Below are 18843 nucleotides of genomic sequence, written 5' to 3' on the forward strand. Positions count from 1 at the left end.
TGCATTGTTACCTGATGTTCTTGTTTGTCCATACATAGTCACGATTTTCATTTAATAACTCCAGAAGGAGTCACTGGATTAACTAAATTTGTTTGAAACTTATGGTGAAGAAGGTCTAGATCATGTGAGAGTTTTACCGTTTTACATCAAAATTGACAATAAATTAATAGCGCATTTTAACTGTATTTCTTGTTTTACCTGTACCTGTATTTCTAGTTTTACCTTTAAGAACTGTATTTTGGCAGGTTAATGACTTTTCCTGCAACTGCACACCAGGCTGGACAGGTAAAATGTGTGATGTTGACATAAACGAGTGTGTCTCCAATCCATGTCAGCATGGTTCCAGCTGTTTCAATGGCCAGAATATGTACAGCTGTAGCTGTACTCCAGGATACAGTGGTAAGTCTCTTTGTGTTTTGGTATATTATGGTATGGTATAGTCATTCATCTTGTGCTGTCCATTCACAATTTAGGTTTATAACTTCTCAAAAACCACTTCTCCTAATCTGATTTAACAGGAAGCATTGGACATTAATCCACCATTGAATATGGCTGCCATCACTAAAAATAGAAAAGCTCCAAAGGACTTTTCAGCAGACCCAGGCTTGTATAAATGATGCCAGTTTTCCTTGAGATATGGCCACCATTGCTAAAAAATAGAACATTTCCTTTAAATGAGTTCTTCTCAAAATGTCTGTCAAATTTGACTAATTTTGACAAAGAGCATCTACACAGGGCCTTTATATTTCAACAGATGATGCCAATCTGCAATCAGATATGACTTCTATTACTAAAAATAATGAACTTTTAAGTTGCTTAACTCAGTAACCCCATGTGACGAGTTTACGTGGCAGGAGGTTGTAGCCTACTGCCAAGCTCTGTAACATCAAGGTCATGTATGATACACTAAAGTGGGTGGTATTATAGAAAAGGAGACAGATGTAGCTCTATAATGATACCAAATAATCTGGAAGTTCTAGTTGCCCTACAAGATACAGAGGGAAAAACCTCCTTTTTTGGACCCGATTTGGTTCCACCCAAAATTCACCCATTGTCGAAATCCAATTTTATGTCCGGATTTTAGACTGTTTGGTCTCAGATCAAAGGCAGACCAGTATGAACTGCAAACAGCCAGATGAACCTTTGCAGAAAGTAGGATAAGATGGGCATTTGGAATAAAGAGTGGTCTCAATGCGAAAATAATTGGTCCATTAAGCAAAAAAAACAAGAAAAGAAAAAAAAAATCAATCGTTTACCCTTATGCTCACATGCGAGCAAAATAGCCAATGATAAATGATGTTTCTAACACAGCTAGGTGTTAGGTTATTGGAAAATCACCTGGAAGTTGATGTATTATGATGTATTCAGAAATAACTTTCAAAATGTGTTTCCTACTTGCGTTGCAGGCAAAAATTACAAAAGCCTCCAGAGGTTAATGAGTTAATGCGTGCATTTCGATGACATCATCAAATTTGAATATTCCTTGCATATTTGATCACTTATGCATCAAGATTGCACATAACTTACAAAATTAACCATTCCTTGACAATTTGTAAAAAAATAAAAAATCCTTGTTAACTCATTAACTCTTGGTGATGAGTTTATATGGCAGGATGTAGTGGTCTACTGCCTATCTCTGTATTGTCAAGGTCATGTACGATACACTGTTTTCTGTACATTAAGTTTAGTCTAACACTGTATACCTTGGCCAAAAGTCAATGTCATTGAGTCCAGTTGGTCATAATCTCCCAAGTCAAGTATGCCCTGCTAGTACATACAGCAAACACTAATATACTTGGACAGACATTAATATAATGTGCTGTTCCTAGTACATGAATAGGGACCAGGCTTGTAAACCATAGAAATGTCAGCTGAGCTTGAGATTTTGTTTGACCAATCACAGTTGACATTACTTTTGAAAGCTCATCTTTGATTGGTTGACAGTGAAAACTCAATCTCATACTCTGGCTAAGAGATTTTGTTTTATTTCCAGGCCAGGTAAAGCAGAATTTTGAAAACTATAAATGCTGTAGGCTAGCATTTTGTATCAGATCCATTTTCAGATCTTTAAGAAACAATTTCAGCTCTCTAAAAGTGAGGTAATCATAGTGATACTTCTCAGACTGGTAATTTTTGAATGAAGAATAAAGCCTTAGAAAATAACAGTTGTTGAAAATATTACTCAATGACAATTCAACAATCAATGAAATACCAGCTTTGCATGTCATCCATGCTACTTTTAATGAAATAGTTTTAAAAATTCCTTCAGCTTTAGTAGTCCTAAATTATTGCATGCATACATTGCTATTAATGATGTGATATTGAACTGTTGGGACATTAGTGTGGTCATTATGATATATCACTCATGCTTAAGGGCCCTTTTAAAATGACCACTACCTCTTAGGTCTTTTTCTAAGATCGGATGGAAAAATCTGAGGACATACACAGTGATTTGATTCTTTTACAAATCTTCTGAGTAATATCATGTACATGTAAATGAGTTATGCTTCTCCTGTCTTATTTCTACTGTATGTAAATGGTTTTCTTTGACAGGAACAAATTGTGAAACTGATATCAATGAATGCTTGTCCAGTCCATGTGGCAACAATGGAACATGCATTGACAGGGTGAATGGATTTAACTGCACGTGCCAGCCACAGTGGATGGGAGAAACATGTATGGAGCAGTATGATGCATGCAGCCCTCGTTTCCAGAACTGTAAAAATGGGGGAACCTGCAATACTAGTCCCCCAAGTCATAATTTCAGCTGTAGATGTTTGCCTGGATATACAGATAATGACTGTAGAACGGATGTGAATGAATGTGCTAGTTCACCTTGTATTCCACCACTTCAGTGTTATGACAAAGTCAATAGCTACAACTGTGCATGTCCTATTGGTATGTATCTAATAGTCCTTGAATGTATACATATATATGTTCATGTCCTATTCGTAGGTATCTAATAGACCTTGAATGTATACATATATCTGTGCATGTCCTATTGGTATGTATCTAATAGTCCTTGAATGTATACATATATATGTTCATGTCCTATTCGTAGGTATCTAATAGACCTTGAATGTATACATATATATGTTCATGTCCTATTGTTATGTATCTAATAGTCCTTTAATGTATACATATACATATGTTCATGTCCTATTGTTATGTATCTAATAGACCTTGAATGTATACTTACAGCTGTGCCAATCCTACTGGTAGGTATCTAATAGATCTTGAATGTATACCTACAGCTATGTATGTCTTATTGGTAGGTATCTAATAGTCCCTGAATGTATACCTACAGTTATGCATGTCTTATTGGTAGGTATCTAATAGACCTTGAATTGTATACCTACAACTTTGCATGTCCTATTGGCAGGTATCTAATATACCTTGAATGGATACCTACAGCTGTGCATGTCCTTTTTGTAGGAATCATAATGGCCATTAATTTATATCTGCAGCCACACAGGGCTGAGAGAATCAAACATTATTACAAACATTATTATTCTTCTTTTGGATCTGGCCTAAGGAAAAACACATGACTGCTTAGTGAGCTAAAAGCTGAATCTACCCAATTCAGAGACGTTTCTTTTAGAGCAACCATTTAACCTACTCAGTTGTCAGCACTACCACCATATAACCCAGTTATCAGCACTACCACCATATAACCCAGTTACTATCACTTCTGTTTAACCTACTCATCAGCACTACCATTTTTTAGCCTAGTTATCAATGCTGCTTCCATTGAACCCAGTTATCAGCACTACCACCATTGAACCAAGTTATCAACACTACCACCTCAGACCTCACAATAATGCAATGCTAACATAGCTGAATGTATAACAGTCTTTGCATTCAATACTTGTTGTCCCATCCAACTTTGTCCATCCTTCCAGCCATTGATCTATTTGCATACTGTGCAATGATAGCAGAGAGATGCCTCATGTGTTAGATTTGCATTCTGACCATGGGTCACTGTATGAGTGAACTTGGGTATTACAGAGGGCAATATGCACTTGAGTTTGTCTATTTGCAATTGCAATTCATTTAGTTTTCAGATAAACTTTGATTTTTGAGTTAATATCCAAATTTATCTGGATACATTTCTAGAGTAAGAAGTAAAGTAGGGTTATGCACCGTCTACATGCAATGTCTTTTTTTCTATTTTAATAGATCATTAGACAAAGGTATTATGTGTACATTTGTGACACCTTTGATGGGTAGTGAAGTTCTCATCATCATCAACAATGTTAAGATACTTTGCTTGAGTGCTTGACAGCTATATAATATAGAACTTATGCAAAAACAGATTTCTTCAATCTTTTTCACCTAAAGTCAAACCTGTAAATGGCTGCCATCCATGGAAAAGGCAAAACTGGACTTTACAAAAAGATGACGTCTGTTATTAGATTCATCTTTTAAAATTGGGTTTTGAACAAACATAACATGCACTGAATATTGTTTTTATTATTATTATTATTATTATTTTATCAGAATTGTTTTATATGCACTATTCAACAAAATCATGAAATACATATACATTGTTCTCCCCAAAATTGTGTTCCATGCAAGATTACTGTATCTGCTCCCATTAATCAATCAATCTTACAAATTAAATCATCACTGACTTGACATAATCACCAGTCTTGGTTTCTTTTGTGTACCATGACTAAACAATAATTTCTCTACCAATTGACAGCTAACATATGACTGTGAAAAAGAGGACTTACTCTCTAGTCAGCCATCTTGTACAAGTTTAATGCTTTTCAAAAATAATATCTGGATAAGCCATTTTCTCAACTCATCAAAATCAAATGACAGTGAGCTTATGTGGGAAACCTGTGATGAATAGGAAATCAAACGAAGCCACTTATGGCTATTCTTTGGGGTCCACAAAGAGAAATTTCACCTGCCCTTACAGACACATTTTAAATATAGAATGAGTCCTGATGCTGAGGGTTGTAACAAATATCTGTTCTCAGAGACAAACCTTTTTCTTCAGAGTCGATGGCTTTAATTCCCAGGCAAATGGACATCAAATTATTCCTGTCACACTCGCACAAAAGCAGCTTCCATTTCTGCACTAATAATGCAACTACATTTTCCACCATCCAGCCAATGAATTGCTTTGAATCTCTACGTTAATGCTAAAAACTGTCTCACTTGCAAATTTGATACATTAACACCTTTCATTTACACCATCAGCATGACTGGACTACGAGTTCAAGCGAGATACGAAATGTTTGCACTTTGATTCACATGATATTCCCTTATTTAGACAACAACTTCCACATAAAGCAAAAACTGAGATTGCATCTGCTGATTGGTTACTGTAGATAACAGGGACCACTTAAGGCAGAAATAAATCATTGTTTGGGGTTAAGAAATACCTGTCTGCTGTGCACTGTAGGCAGGTGACCATTACATACAGATTTAAATTAGAACTTGACTTGAGGGAAAATTAGAATAGCTGTTATGAACAGGTGACCATTGAGTAAAGGTCAGACCTATAATACAAGTTAGACTGTACTCTTAATGCTTTTGGCTAATTATGGCCCATGTATGTCTGATTTTCTGTCTTTATGTCCCTCCTCCTGTACCACACATTCATATTTTGTTTTGCAAAACAACTCCTTAATTATGTTTCTATTTCAAAACAAATTTTGTATGCAGCTAGATACTAATCAAACCATTGATGATTTTGATAGCATTCTGTGTCATCATTTAGTTATGTCCCTGAATAGCTGACCCATCCACATTTATTTCCAGTCAGTAGCTCTTAAATATTCTTATATTAACGAAATTTGCTGGAAATGAATGAGACCTTCTATGAACCTGATTGTCAGAATTCTGTCATCTTTTTTGCACATAAATTGTACAGAAGTTGCAGCCATACCATTTTATATCCCAGTTTCTCTCAGAGCTCATAGTGTTATGATATTCTTGGGTAAAAAGTGTATAATGTAATAAAACAGTGATTTCAAGCTGGGTGGTAAGCATTGATTTTACACATGTGGACTTCCTTAATAGATGCATCCTGTAAATAAAAACAATTGTGGAGCTTAAATGACACTTTAGGAATCCTAAATATAAATGCCTGCATGATCATCCTTCATATAACAGATGCCTGTGTAATGTGGACAGTGGATACTTTAATTCATTTCGTACTCTATATAAGTGACACTTTATGGTTTGTGATTTTAAATAAATGAATTTACTAAAGATGTCGGGGGCCCCGAGTGGCCAAGTGGTGTAAAGCGCTCTCCATTATGGATCACTGCCATCTCACCTCTGTCTGCATGGGTTCTAGTCTCAGATTCAGCTAATGTGGGCATGTGAGAAAGCTTGCCAGTAGCTTCTCATGGGTCGGTGGTTCTTTCCGGGGTTTTCCTGGGTTCTTCTTCCACCATTAATATTGGCCGCCATGTATAGCCTATCATGTGCTGAAAAATGGCATTAAACCCTACAACAGCAACAACTAAAGATGTCCTTATATCAGAATCTCTTGATGTCTGAGTCCGATTTAAGGGAAAGCATCCTAAATGCCCATCTTCATATAGAAATACAAAGCAATTATTGGATGCCACACCATAATAATGTTTATTATTATTGATTTAATAGCACTTTTAACACATTTCGGTCTATATCATCTAGAGTAGATAGGAACTAAGTAACATTCCCAAGGACACACTGAGGAGGCTGATCCATGCTGTCCTGGGTGGGTATTGAATCTGCAACCTTTGGACTACTAATCCATTGCTCTACCAATTGAGTTATCTTAATTCCACTCACACCATATAAAAGACACCTGTCTGTAGTTGACAAAATTTCTTGCCCCTTGATTGCCTATAAAAGGGGGTCCCGAGTGGCCGAGTGGTCTAAAGCGCTCTCCATTACGGATCACTGCCATCTCACCTCTGTCTGCGGCGGTTCGAGTCTAAGATTCAGCCAATGTGGGTATGTGAGAAAGCTTGCCAGTAGCTTCTCGTGGGTCGGTGGTTCTTTCCGGGGTTTTCTCTGGTTCTTCCTCCACCATTAATACTGGCCGCCATGTATAGCCTATCATGTGCTGCAAAATGGCGTTAAACCCCACAACAACGACAACAACAACAATTGCCTATAAAAGACTTTCTTTCCTTTAATGCCTCAAAAGTGGATATTTAATTATTTATTACATTGTTCACAGGTCTCACTGGCAATAACTGTACAGAGGAAATTGATGAATGTGAGAGTAACCCCTGTCAGAACAATGGAACATGCCTGGATAAGAGAGGATACTATAATTGCAGTTGTCAGCAGAGTAATTTTACTGTTAATTTTGGCACTTTCAACAAGACGTTCATCTCGGGATTCCAAGGTTATAACTGTGAGCAGGATATAGATGAATGTTTGTATCAACCCGCTATTTGTCAAAACGGAGGACGTTGTGGCAATATGAATGGTACTTTTTCTTGTTTTTGTGGACCAGATGGAACTGGAAACTATTATCTAGGTAAGATGGAAGCATTTTAATGATTTTTTTAAAAACACATTACATATTTTCTGGATGGGGAGGGTAGTAAAATAGTAGTATATGATATAATCCATGTCAGATTTGAAATTGCAGTCTCTGAGGATATCACTGATTTTCATTTATTTGTAAAAAAGATTTGCCTGAAATGGACTTGAAAAAGTCTTACATGAATTGTTATTAATGGTGTGCTAATTTTTCAAAATTTTTCTGTTATTATAATATTCAACAAAATTGTAAGACTCAGTAAAAACATGTTGCTGGCATCGGTGCCATTTTGAAGAGCCATACAGAAGAATTTAGGTACCAGGAAAACGTTTTGCAAAACCATGAAAATGTGTTCTGTCAAAATTAAACTGATTTGGACAGTATGAATAACATGGGCATCTAGAGTCAGACACAGTCCCAGCCCATCATTTTGGAAAATTAGCATTGGACCAGTGGTCATTATGGCAATGCAGTTTAGAGCAGAAGTTGCATTTTAAGTAAACCAAATTACTGACATGTAATTCTGAGTCATAAATCATAAATTTATGTTCAGTGTTTACTTGATGGTTAGGTACTTTCACCACCTGTGTTACCTTCCTTCCTGCCATGTCTTGCATCATAACTTGTATATGTATATATTTTGTTAGGTTTGCTTTTCAACAGTTTATAGGCCTATGGCACATAAAATTAAGCTTACTCTAAATTCGCATCATTACATTTGTCCAGTGATTCTTTCATGCACAACCACATTCATATTGTATATTATTAGTTGTAAAGCAAACATAATTAGGATCATCTGAAACTTTATTTGCCAGAAATTTACAAAACTTCAAATAATTTCTATATTTTGGTCATAAGGCCAGTTTCATAAATGTCATACAAAATGAGCACTCATATAAGTTCTATATTTAGTTGAACAAAGAAATTAAATCTCTTGTGATAACGTAAGATTCATAAACGATTTATCATATATTGGTTAAGTCTAACTGTAGATCCATATCTGTTGTCACATAATGCATGAGCAGAGTTGCAATTTCATAAAAGTAGCAGTAGAACTAAGGGCTCTTCCAGTAAAACCTGGGATGCAGGAAAGGCTCTTTTAATGTGGGGTAATCACCCATTGATGCAATTTAGAATTTTCTTATCATTTTCATATGAACTCTGTGCAATCAAAGGGCCCTGACCTTCCCTGGTTACCATGTATGTTTAAATGGAACTGCCCTAGCAACATAAACCCTGGTCTGTTGGTGCATTATTCAATGGTAGATTATGGTCTGTGTTGTTTGACAATAGACCTGCCTTATAGGCAAGTATATATGTTAGTTTTAAGCCATTAAAGTTCATTCTCTTTAGAATGTATTTCGGATATGAACGCATATTGAAGTATATAGGAAGTTAGAATACCTCAACTAGTAAACTTAAATTTTATTTTTGTGACAAGGTGCCTATTGTGAGTTGACAGCCTCCTACTGCTTAGTTGCTGATGATGTGAAATATGATTTGCCAGCATGCAAGAATGGGGGAACATGCCACAATGTAGACAGAGGTTATCGTTGTACATGTGCCCCAGGCTATACAGGTAGGTAGATCAGAAATATAATTTATTTCTCTGACTTTCATCTTAACCATTTTGGGTGTTGACCCAAATTAGGTTGTGGTGTTAGCCTCTCAACCCATCAAATCCTAGAAAACACTTGGGTAGAAAATTTCAAATTATTTAGGTTGATCTTGGCTACCCACTGAAAACAGCATGGCAGCCCAGTTTGGGTTTGCATCCCATTGGTTACAAACTTCAGCAGTAGAGCATTTTACCCCTTCTGGGACTCCTGTGTTAAAATTTTGTTTTAAAGGTTATTGCAGGCCAGAAGAATTATAGGTTACTGCATTTGTATGGGAAAATAAGAATCAGTTTTTCGAATGGAAATACTGCACAACCTTAGGAGTGCAGTACAACAAAACAAGTTCATTTTTTCCAATACAAATGCAGTAACTTTTTTATTATATGCTCATTTTCCTGTTCTACCTAAGGTTTCATTGTATAAAAAAAATACACTACAAGAAACAAAGCAACTGAATATATGCCACATTCCAAACTAAATACACAAGTGAGGATTCATCATTACACAACAACAACATTATTAATGTGCACATAACTCCACCCAGATAAATTTGAACTTAGCCGTGTGCTAGACATAACTTTTGAAAGAAAATGACATTTTGGTCTACTTAAAATAGAAATTTGGAATCACATTGTGAATGAATGCGCATTGCAACAACTTTGCCATTTGACTGGAATGAATAGACTATGGTATTTTTGTAGATTCTACAAAATTTCATGATTATGGACTTGATTTATTTGTGCCAGTTATACATGAAATACATTAGTCTGAAGCAGCGAGGGAGAAGCATATCGACATCTGCAAGTATTTTTCTGTTGTCATAGAATGTTTGAAATCATAATGTGGGGAAAGATTTTAAGTCTTACAATTGCAAGTATCAAAAAGATGCTATGGAATATAATGTTTATTTCATTTTGAGTGCAGTAAGGAAGATGTAATTGTACTTGGAATATAGATGAAATTACAGCACGATTTCGAAATGTGTAACCAAGCTTGAGAACCCATGACATGGCTCATGTAATTTGGATTTGCAGAGCTAAGAAAGTACATTTTGAGGAAATTCTGGATGTAAAACTGTAAGTATATATTTTGCCAGTCTTATTAAAGAAGACAGTTTATGCTTTGTGACTTGCATGTTTTTTGTAAGGACCCTGTCTGGCGTTTATAACTAGCCTAAACCAGAAACATTGTATCAAAAGAGTTGATGCAGAATGTACAAAAGCAGCTGGTATGTGGCATTCCATGAAACATCTGCTTTAGTTCATTCAGAAACAGGGGCCCCGAGTGGCCGAGTGGTCTAAAGCGCTCACTGTTATGGATCACTGCCATCTTACCTCTGTTTGCGTGGGTTTGATTCACGGGTTCATCTTATTTTGGTATGTGAGAAAGCTTGCCATCAGCTTTTTGTGGGTTGGTGGTTCTTTCCAGGGTTTTCCAGGGTTCTTCCTCTACCATCAATACTGGCCACCATGTATAGATATTGTGCTGAAAAAGGCGTTAAACCCTACAAAAACATCATTCAGAAACAAATTTAATAAACCAAAACATAAAGTTTGTTTCCAAAGTAGTTCCTAATACACTATTGGGCAAATATGAGCTCAGTATGAAGTTGCAAGTGAGTTCAACATTGTAAAATATTGCATGATTCTGACAATGTCAGGTTAACAGAGAAAAAATGAGCATATGATAAGTAAGGTTATGTCATGACCAATCTGAGTATTATATATTTATTTACCTTGTTTTGTTATGTAGTATGCCATATGTACAGTGAGTGTAGTCCAATAAATTGTTGATGGTTTGATATTAATTAATGATCAAACATTGCAATTATTATGGACAGATGAATCTGCAGCTCATAAAAGCACTTATCAATCAGTTTTAGACACAGCATTGTTTATGGCAACTCTTGAGTTACTGTCAGTTGAGGGAGTCATTTGGTGATCTAACAGCACATTTTCATATCAAATCTTATGTGTAGCAACTTGAAAATCGAGTAGGAAACAAATTTTGAAAGCTATTTCTGTATAGACTCGAAAACACCAAATCCCCAGTCATCTTTCAATAACATACTGCCTAGTTGTGTTAGAAACATCATTTTTTTAAGGCTATTTGACTCACACATGAGCGGAAGGGTAAAAGTTGGACTTCTTTTTTCTTTTTTTCTTCTTTTTTTTCTAAACGGAGCCATTATTTTATTATTTTTTTGCTTGGAGACCACTCTTTATTCCAAATGCCCATCTTATCCTACCTTTTGCAAAGGCTCATCTGTCTGTTTGCAGTTCATACTGGTTTGCCTTAGATCTGAGACCAAAAAGTCTAAAATTCCAGACAAAAAATCTGATACTGACCATGGGCAAATTTTGGGTTAAAAAAAAGTTGGGTCCAAAAAATGAGGTTTTTCTATCTGTATTTGGTAGTGCAACTAGATATTCCAGATTATTTGGTATCATTGTAGACCTACATCTGTGTACCTTTTTATAATATTAATAATAATAATAATGAGGACTTTATATAGTGCCTAATCTTTAGAAGTTCTAAGCGCTTTACAACATTAGACAACACCTATAAGATGAAAAAACATATAATGATATGATTACAAAACAAACACCATGAAATTAGAAAACATTAAAAAACATGCTGAGAATATTTAAGGTAGGAAACATTATTAAGTCTTTAAATTCGTTCTTGCAGTCGAAATAAGTGAGTTTTGAGAGCCCTCTTGACTGTGATCACTGTGTCTTTGTGTCTAAGTTCAGTGGGCAATTCATTCCACATTGCTGGGCCCTGGTATGCAAAAGAACGCTGTCCATATGACTTTGTTTTCATAGTGGGAATAATGAGTATACGATTGTCAGAAGAGGAGCGTAAGTATCTTGCTGGTGTGTACACATAGGTGAAGTCCGATAGGTATGTTGGACTAGAGTCCAACAAAGAAATGTAGCACAGAGAACAAATTCTGTGTTTGATTCTGGATCAAATGGATAGCCAATGTAGGGTACAGAGCAGTGGGGAGGTGTGCTCTGATCGTGGTACTATCATGGTCTGTTGTGTCAAATGCTGCAGACAAATCAAGGAGGGTGAGGACTGTAATCTTTCCGCTATCCAATGCAGAGAGAATGTCATTAACTACTTTTAGAAGAGTACAAGTAGTTTCACTACTGTGGCAAGGGCGATATGCAGGTTGTACATTGCTAAAAAGACTGTTTGAATTTAGATGAGATACAAGCTGGGATAGAACAACCTTTTCTAAGATTTTTGTTACGAATGGGAGATTAGAAACTGGGTGGTACTTCTTTAAATCATTATGGTCTAATTTTGGTTTCTTAAGCAGAGGCTTTACAATGGCAGTTTTGAAAAATGATTGGTATTCCACGGATGAGAGAGAGGTATTAAATTTAAAAAAAACATCATTTAATGAAGGCAATACTGGATCTAAGCACTCAAGCAGCACTGATGTTGGAATTGGATCAAGTTCACATGACTTTGGCGCATTCTTCATCACGATTGTACGTACAAAATCCATAGAGACAGGTTCAAATGCTGCTAATGGTTCTCTCTCAAATTCTCTATCCCAACTGTATGGTGACGACAAGTCAATTAAAACTGTGGTGTCAAGCTTATCTCTAATGGTTTGTACTTTGTCACTGAAGAAATTTGCAAACATGTCCGGAAGGACAACTGGACAGAAGGTAGTTGGAAGTGGTTTAGATTTGTTCCTTGGCATTAGCTTGTTAGTAATCTCAAAGAGCTCTTTGCAGCTGGAACTTTCCATGATCTTATTAGTGTAGTGGGCTGATTTTGCTGCATGGACTATATTTGTGACATTCTTCTTAGAGGCTTCATAGATTTGCCTATTAATAGTGAGTCTGGTGGAAAGCCAAAACCTCTCAGCTTTACGGCGGCCTCTTTTAGCAGTGCAAAGCTGGTCACTAACACTGCTATACCATGGAATGATACTCTGTACTTGGTAGCTGGTGCATGTTTGTCAAGCAATGAACACTGGCAGTTATCGAGTTGTTCTGCGGTAGGAGGTAAGCAAGTTGTTAAGTTAGCTTGGATGTCATGCATTAGTTTGGTTCTATTTATCATACGGAGGTTTCTCTTTGTAGCAGATAAAGGTGGAGGGTTAGGTACTGATTCGTCAAGATGGAATATAATGCAGAGGTGATCTGATGCAAGGTCATGGGATACCAGGGAGGACCGTAAAATGTTATCATCAGGTCTCTGAAGAATCCAGTCTAAAATGTGACCATGTTTATGGGTGGGCTGGTTAACTGTCTGTTTGAGGTTGAAAACATTAATGGAATCTAGGAGTTTTGATGTATTTGGGTTTCAGGGACAATCAAAGTTAAAGTTGAAATCTCCAAGAATAACCAGGTTGCCACCTATCAAATTTCCATAGTCCAGGAGATTCAGAAACTGCTCCAAACACAATACACATTTCAATTCAGGCTGGTTTGTAAGCCTCAGCTGCACTTCAGTTTAAGCTCCCCTGCCATATCTTCATAAAGGTGCTTCTGACTACCCTGGTAAACAACTGTAATTTGCACAGTCAGTTCATAGTGCTACTGATGGGAATATTCTCTCTGATAGTACGGAAAGACAAATTTAAAAATCCATCAAAAATGCAAATGCCTTGTGCTATCTTTTCAGGTAGAATGTCAAAATCCAGACCCTCAGATCAAATATTGGAGATCAGCTTTATCACAATATTTGGTCATCCGTCATGAAAAATATTTTTAAACAGAAAGAAACAGATCAAGCCTAAATAGTTGGCACAGCAATGACAGCAATTGCCGAATTTGAAACCCAGTATTGAGTCAAATCTTTTTGACCTTGGACTTGCTGTTAAATGTTTACCGATAGTCAAGGTTGTTGGTGCTTATCACACTATAGCAGGCAGCATTTCTCTTTACCCTTATTTGTGAATCTTTTCAGCCCCCAGTTCTGACACCAATATTTTCTTTTTACACAATCTGACCCCCAGTTCTAAAGCCCTTTCAAAGGATCACCAGATTGGAGAAAAGACATAAGAAATAAGACAAGGAAGCTAAAATGAAACAAAATCTTTTTATTTTCTTCATACAAGAATCTTTTTATTTTGTCAGAACTTGCATTAATTTATTACAAGCTTTCTTATCTGCAAACATTTTAATGATCTTGAGGACGGGCACCATAATGCCTGTGCCATATAGCCTTGTGCAGGCCCTGCTGACTCCAAAGGAACTTTTTACCCTCCATCTTGCACCCCTGTTGGAAAGATAGAGTAGGAAACATTAAGCACTAAGTATTAAATTGTAAAGCTTGAAATATGCATATATTAGTGGGCAGTTGTTTTCAGCCAGCCATATTGTAATACTATCAGCTAGTGGCATGCTGTTCTGTTGATAACACAATGTCCAGTGTAGCAAGAGATATTTTATAGAACAAAACATTCCTAGGGATGACAGAATTATTGTGTCAGTCATGTGTAGGACACAAATACCTGATCCATGCAGTTAACCCTTTACTTCATGCAAGCGTCTTTGGACGCCCCTACTCCATTCGTATGGAAGCGCCTTTTGACACCTCTACAAGATTCGCATGGAAGTGCCTTTTGACGCCTGCAGTAAACATCAGCCATTTTGAGCTAGTTTTCGTAGCACCACCTTCGGGAACCCCCCCCCCATTAGATACTACATTAATTTCTGAGAATGATAATTATGTCAGATCACATGGTCGCTATTCATGCACTGGTCGATATCTGCTATTTAAAGTAACTGTGTCATAATCTCCACTCTCCAAAATGGCAGCCACTGATTGCATTCAGTACGTACAAAGTTTTCATGATTATTATAGCAACCACAAAAGATTCAATAAATTAGGTAAAGTCTCAGATATTGATGTAGACAGCAATTAGTTTTTATAAATTATCGGATTCAGATGACTTAGTGATGAAGACGCACACGAAAACCTTGTAAATTTCGAGTATTGGAAATGGCAGCTATGGTTGGTCATAAAGCCTCACTGACATGACAGTGAACAAGTTCTCTATCCATTTTGAAGCACATACAAATAATTACACAGCGATAACAATCAGATTTTACTCTTAAATTTTTCCAAATATATGTGTACCAAAAATGTAAAATGGTTAAAATTGCTGTTAAATGTAACATACACTACATTGCTTAACAGTTCACAGGCAGAATTTCATTCAGTACTTACGAAGCTTTCACGATTAGAATCACAATCACGAAAGATTCAATAACTTAGGTAAAGGCTCTGATATTTATGTAAGCAGCAATTAGTTTTTATTGATTATTAAATTCAGATGACTTAGTGAAGTAGACACAGACAAAAAACATGTAAATTTCGAGTATGTGAAATGGCAGCTACGGTTGGTCACGCAGCCTCCCTGACATGACGGTGAACAAGTTCTCTCTCGATTTTAAAGCACATAAAATATTCTTACGTGAAAAATAATTACACAGCTATAACAATCGGACTTTACTCTTAAATTTTTCCTCAAATAATAGATGTGTACCAAAAACGTAAAAGGTTAAAACTGCTGTTAAATGTAACACCACTACATTGCTTAACAATTCACAGACAGGCCTATGCATATGTGGTCGGCTAGGTAACATGTGTTCTATTTATAGCGTGCTGCACTTTGTCACTATGCTCTATGAGGTAAAGGGATATAATGATCGGTCAGCATCAGTTAAATGAGTGTATCTTGCTAGTGTCTACTAACAGTGGGACATATTCTAGTTGAGTGTATTGACTTTTACCCTGTGAGACTCAGATTTGTTTAATGTTAACTGGATGAATAAGTTTTTTTGAGGATTATAAATTCCTTTTATAAAACAAACTTTAATCCTAGATTTGAAGAACTTAGCTGTTTAACCTAATGGTATGATTTATTTTTATACTTCTTATCCTAATGCTATGATTTATTTTACATACTGGTACCTTTGACAGAATAAAGAGAAGATTACCTTTTGTCTTATACCATGTAACAGAAAATATTATTTTTAAATTGTTGTTTTTATGCTTTTGAAGATTCTAGTAATTTTTAACCTGTATTTTTTTAAAACTTTGCTTTTACTTAGCACTTTATATCAGATGTATGTATTAATTCCATTGTAGCTGCCAAGTTCTACATTGAATCGTATAAAAATGTTTACATTTACTTCTAGACAAACGCTGTAACACAGATATTAATGAATGCCTCTCCAATCCATGCCAGTACAATGGGACGTGTAAGGATCTCGTAAACGGGTACAACTGTATCTGTATCCCAGGTATCACAGGGGTAAACTGTGAAACCAACATCAACGAGTGTGCATCTAATCCCTGTCAAAATGGTGGAAGTTGTACAGACCTTATCAACGGGTAAGTTTGTATTGCCTGTCACTGTGTGTACACCTTGGTATCTTGTATCTCAATAAGATTTTGTCATCACTCTTTGTACATTTGACACTCAATAGTTGACAAAAATTAACCAAAATTTTGATTTCTTTGGATATTTGTTTTTCTGGAGTACTGTGATTTTATCTGTCATAGAGTGTATTCCACATAATAATTGTATATGGTGTAATACGCACATGAACACACCACTTTTGCTCAATTGCATAACAACATATTTCACTAATGGTTTATAAGTCTAGTATGTCTCATGAGCTGCTAAAACCTGCCTAGAAAATTAACATAGTAAAACCTGCCTAGAAAATTAGCATAGCAAAACCTGCCTAGAAAATTACCATAGCAAAACCTGCCTAGAAAGTTACCATTGCAAAACCTGCCTAGAAAATTACCATAGCAAAACCTGCCTAGAAAATTACAATTGCAAAACCTGCCTAAAAAATTACCATAGCAAAACCTGCCTAGAAAATTACCATAGCAAAACCTGCCTAGAAAAACCTGCCTAGAAAATTACCATAGCAAAACCTGCCTAGATAGCAAAACCTGCCTAGAAAAACCTGCCTAGAAAATTACCATAGCAAAACCTGCCTAGAAAATTACCATAGCAAAACCTGCCTAGAAAATTAACATAGCAAAGCCTGCCTAGAGAATTACCATAGCAAAACCTGCCTAGAAGATTACCATAGCACTATAAAGCCAGTCAGTTCTCAGGGCAAAGCATCTAATTCCTATTGCCATGACACTATAAAGCCAGTCAGTTATCAGGGCAAAGCATCTAATTCCTATTGCCATGACACTATAAAGCCAGTCAGTTATCAGGGCAAAGCATCTAATTCCTATTGCCGTGGCACTATAAAGCCAGTCAGTTCTCAGGGCAAAGCATTTAATTCCTATTGCCATGGCACTATAAAGCCAGTCAGTTCTCAGGGCAAAGCATCTAATTCCTATTGCCATGGCACTGTAAAGCCAGTCAGTTTTCAGGGCAAAGCATCTAATTCCTATTGCCATGGCACTGAATAGTTATTCATGTTCTGATAGGCCATTAATTAGTCATATCAACCAATTAAGTTTGAAATCTTCCTTTATATTCTGGTATACATCTGAACTGATTGAATCTCACATAGTAATGATCCATGGCATCCAAAGCTAATATACTGTTCTGTGTTTCACAGCACAGAAACAAGTCCTGTACATTTCAGAAGGTATGTGGCCTTGACCTTGGCTATGAAGCATGCAAATATCCACTGAGTTTGATTGATATGAAATACTATAGACCCAGTAGCTCCACTTCTGTACCAACAAATGTCTTTTCAGACATCAGTCCATTGATTTAGTATCAAGATGACTTATATTGCATTTTGATACATTTTGATCATTTGCAGTCATTCTCCATAGTGTATGATCTTCATCCCTCCTTCCAACACATTGCCTATAGTGTCATTTACTGGCCAATATTGGACCAGTCTTTTATATTTGATATGTAGATGGCATTATTATTATTCAGTATTGGACCAATATTAAATGTATGGATGGTATTCTTATTCATAATGAATGCTTTTTTTGATAGAATTTATATATATTTCCTTGTGTTTCAAAAGCTTGGAATGTTTAATGACCTTCCCATAATTACATCATTTGTTGCATGTAATCATCAGTTTTTATCCTAAAATATACATCCTTGTAATTAACAATGATACAATTGGAGATGGGCATGTTTTCACTTATGCATTTTCCATAAACTGATATCTGGGTTAATATCATGCTGTCATGTTTTATTAATAAATAATAATGCAAAATTTTAACTTGGTGTCAAATTGTTTGCCGTGTTTTAGTTGGTTCAGTATTTAATTTGACATTATTATGAACAAACTCACATCTATCCATGTGGTTCAAGTCTCGGGTTCGGCAGTGTGGGTATGTGAGAAAGCTGTCAGTAGCTTCCCATGGATAGGTGGTTCTTATTGGGGTTTTCCTGTGTTCTTCATCCACCAATTATACTGGTTACCATGTATAGTCTATATTGTGCTGCGAAATGGCACTAAACCCAAAACAACAATATTGTGAACAATGGCGTCAGGATCCAATATCTGAAAATTGAGTTAACTTCTTAAGCTTTTACTCTATAACAATGCAGTTATACATGAAAGTTCCCTTAAAACATTTTGATTTAATACAGTTAAGACATTTCATTTATTTGACAGATACATACAAAGAGAATACAAATTACAAATGTTGGAGAGAGAGAGAGAGAGAGAGATTTTAAATTATATAGTTCTGAAGATGGATTTGAATACTACCATTAAAGTCAGACTAGCA

At 36.1% G+C, this 18843-nt stretch overlaps 1 protein-coding gene across 4 annotated transcripts in view; it reads left to right on the top strand.

Moving 5' to 3' along the window:
- The window catches only part of LOC149780039 (protein crumbs-like), a 237653-nt gene that overhangs the window by 72794 nt on the left and 146016 nt on the right, over nt 1-18843 (top strand). For all 4 annotated transcript variants that reach the window (XR_016414989.1, XM_089936792.1, XM_089936793.1 and 1 more), the window contains 5 exons: nt 246-399; nt 2554-2898; nt 7193-7498; nt 8946-9083; nt 16302-16497. Coding sequence is in view for 3 of the 4 variants with exons in the window: in XM_089936792.1 (XP_089792918.1) it covers nt 246-399; nt 2554-2898; nt 7193-7498; nt 8946-9083; nt 16302-16497 (1139 nt within the window). In the remaining variant the exon portion in view is untranslated. The remainder of the gene's footprint in view (nt 1-245; nt 400-2553; nt 2899-7192; nt 7499-8945; nt 9084-16301; nt 16498-18843) is intronic.

This window comes from Sinohyriopsis cumingii, chromosome 16 (assembly GCF_028554795.1).
Source record: "Sinohyriopsis cumingii isolate HCF-2022 chromosome 16, ASM2855479v2, whole genome shotgun sequence".
In the NCBI taxonomy this organism is placed as follows: Eukaryota; Metazoa; Mollusca; class Bivalvia; order Unionida; family Unionidae; genus Sinohyriopsis; species Sinohyriopsis cumingii.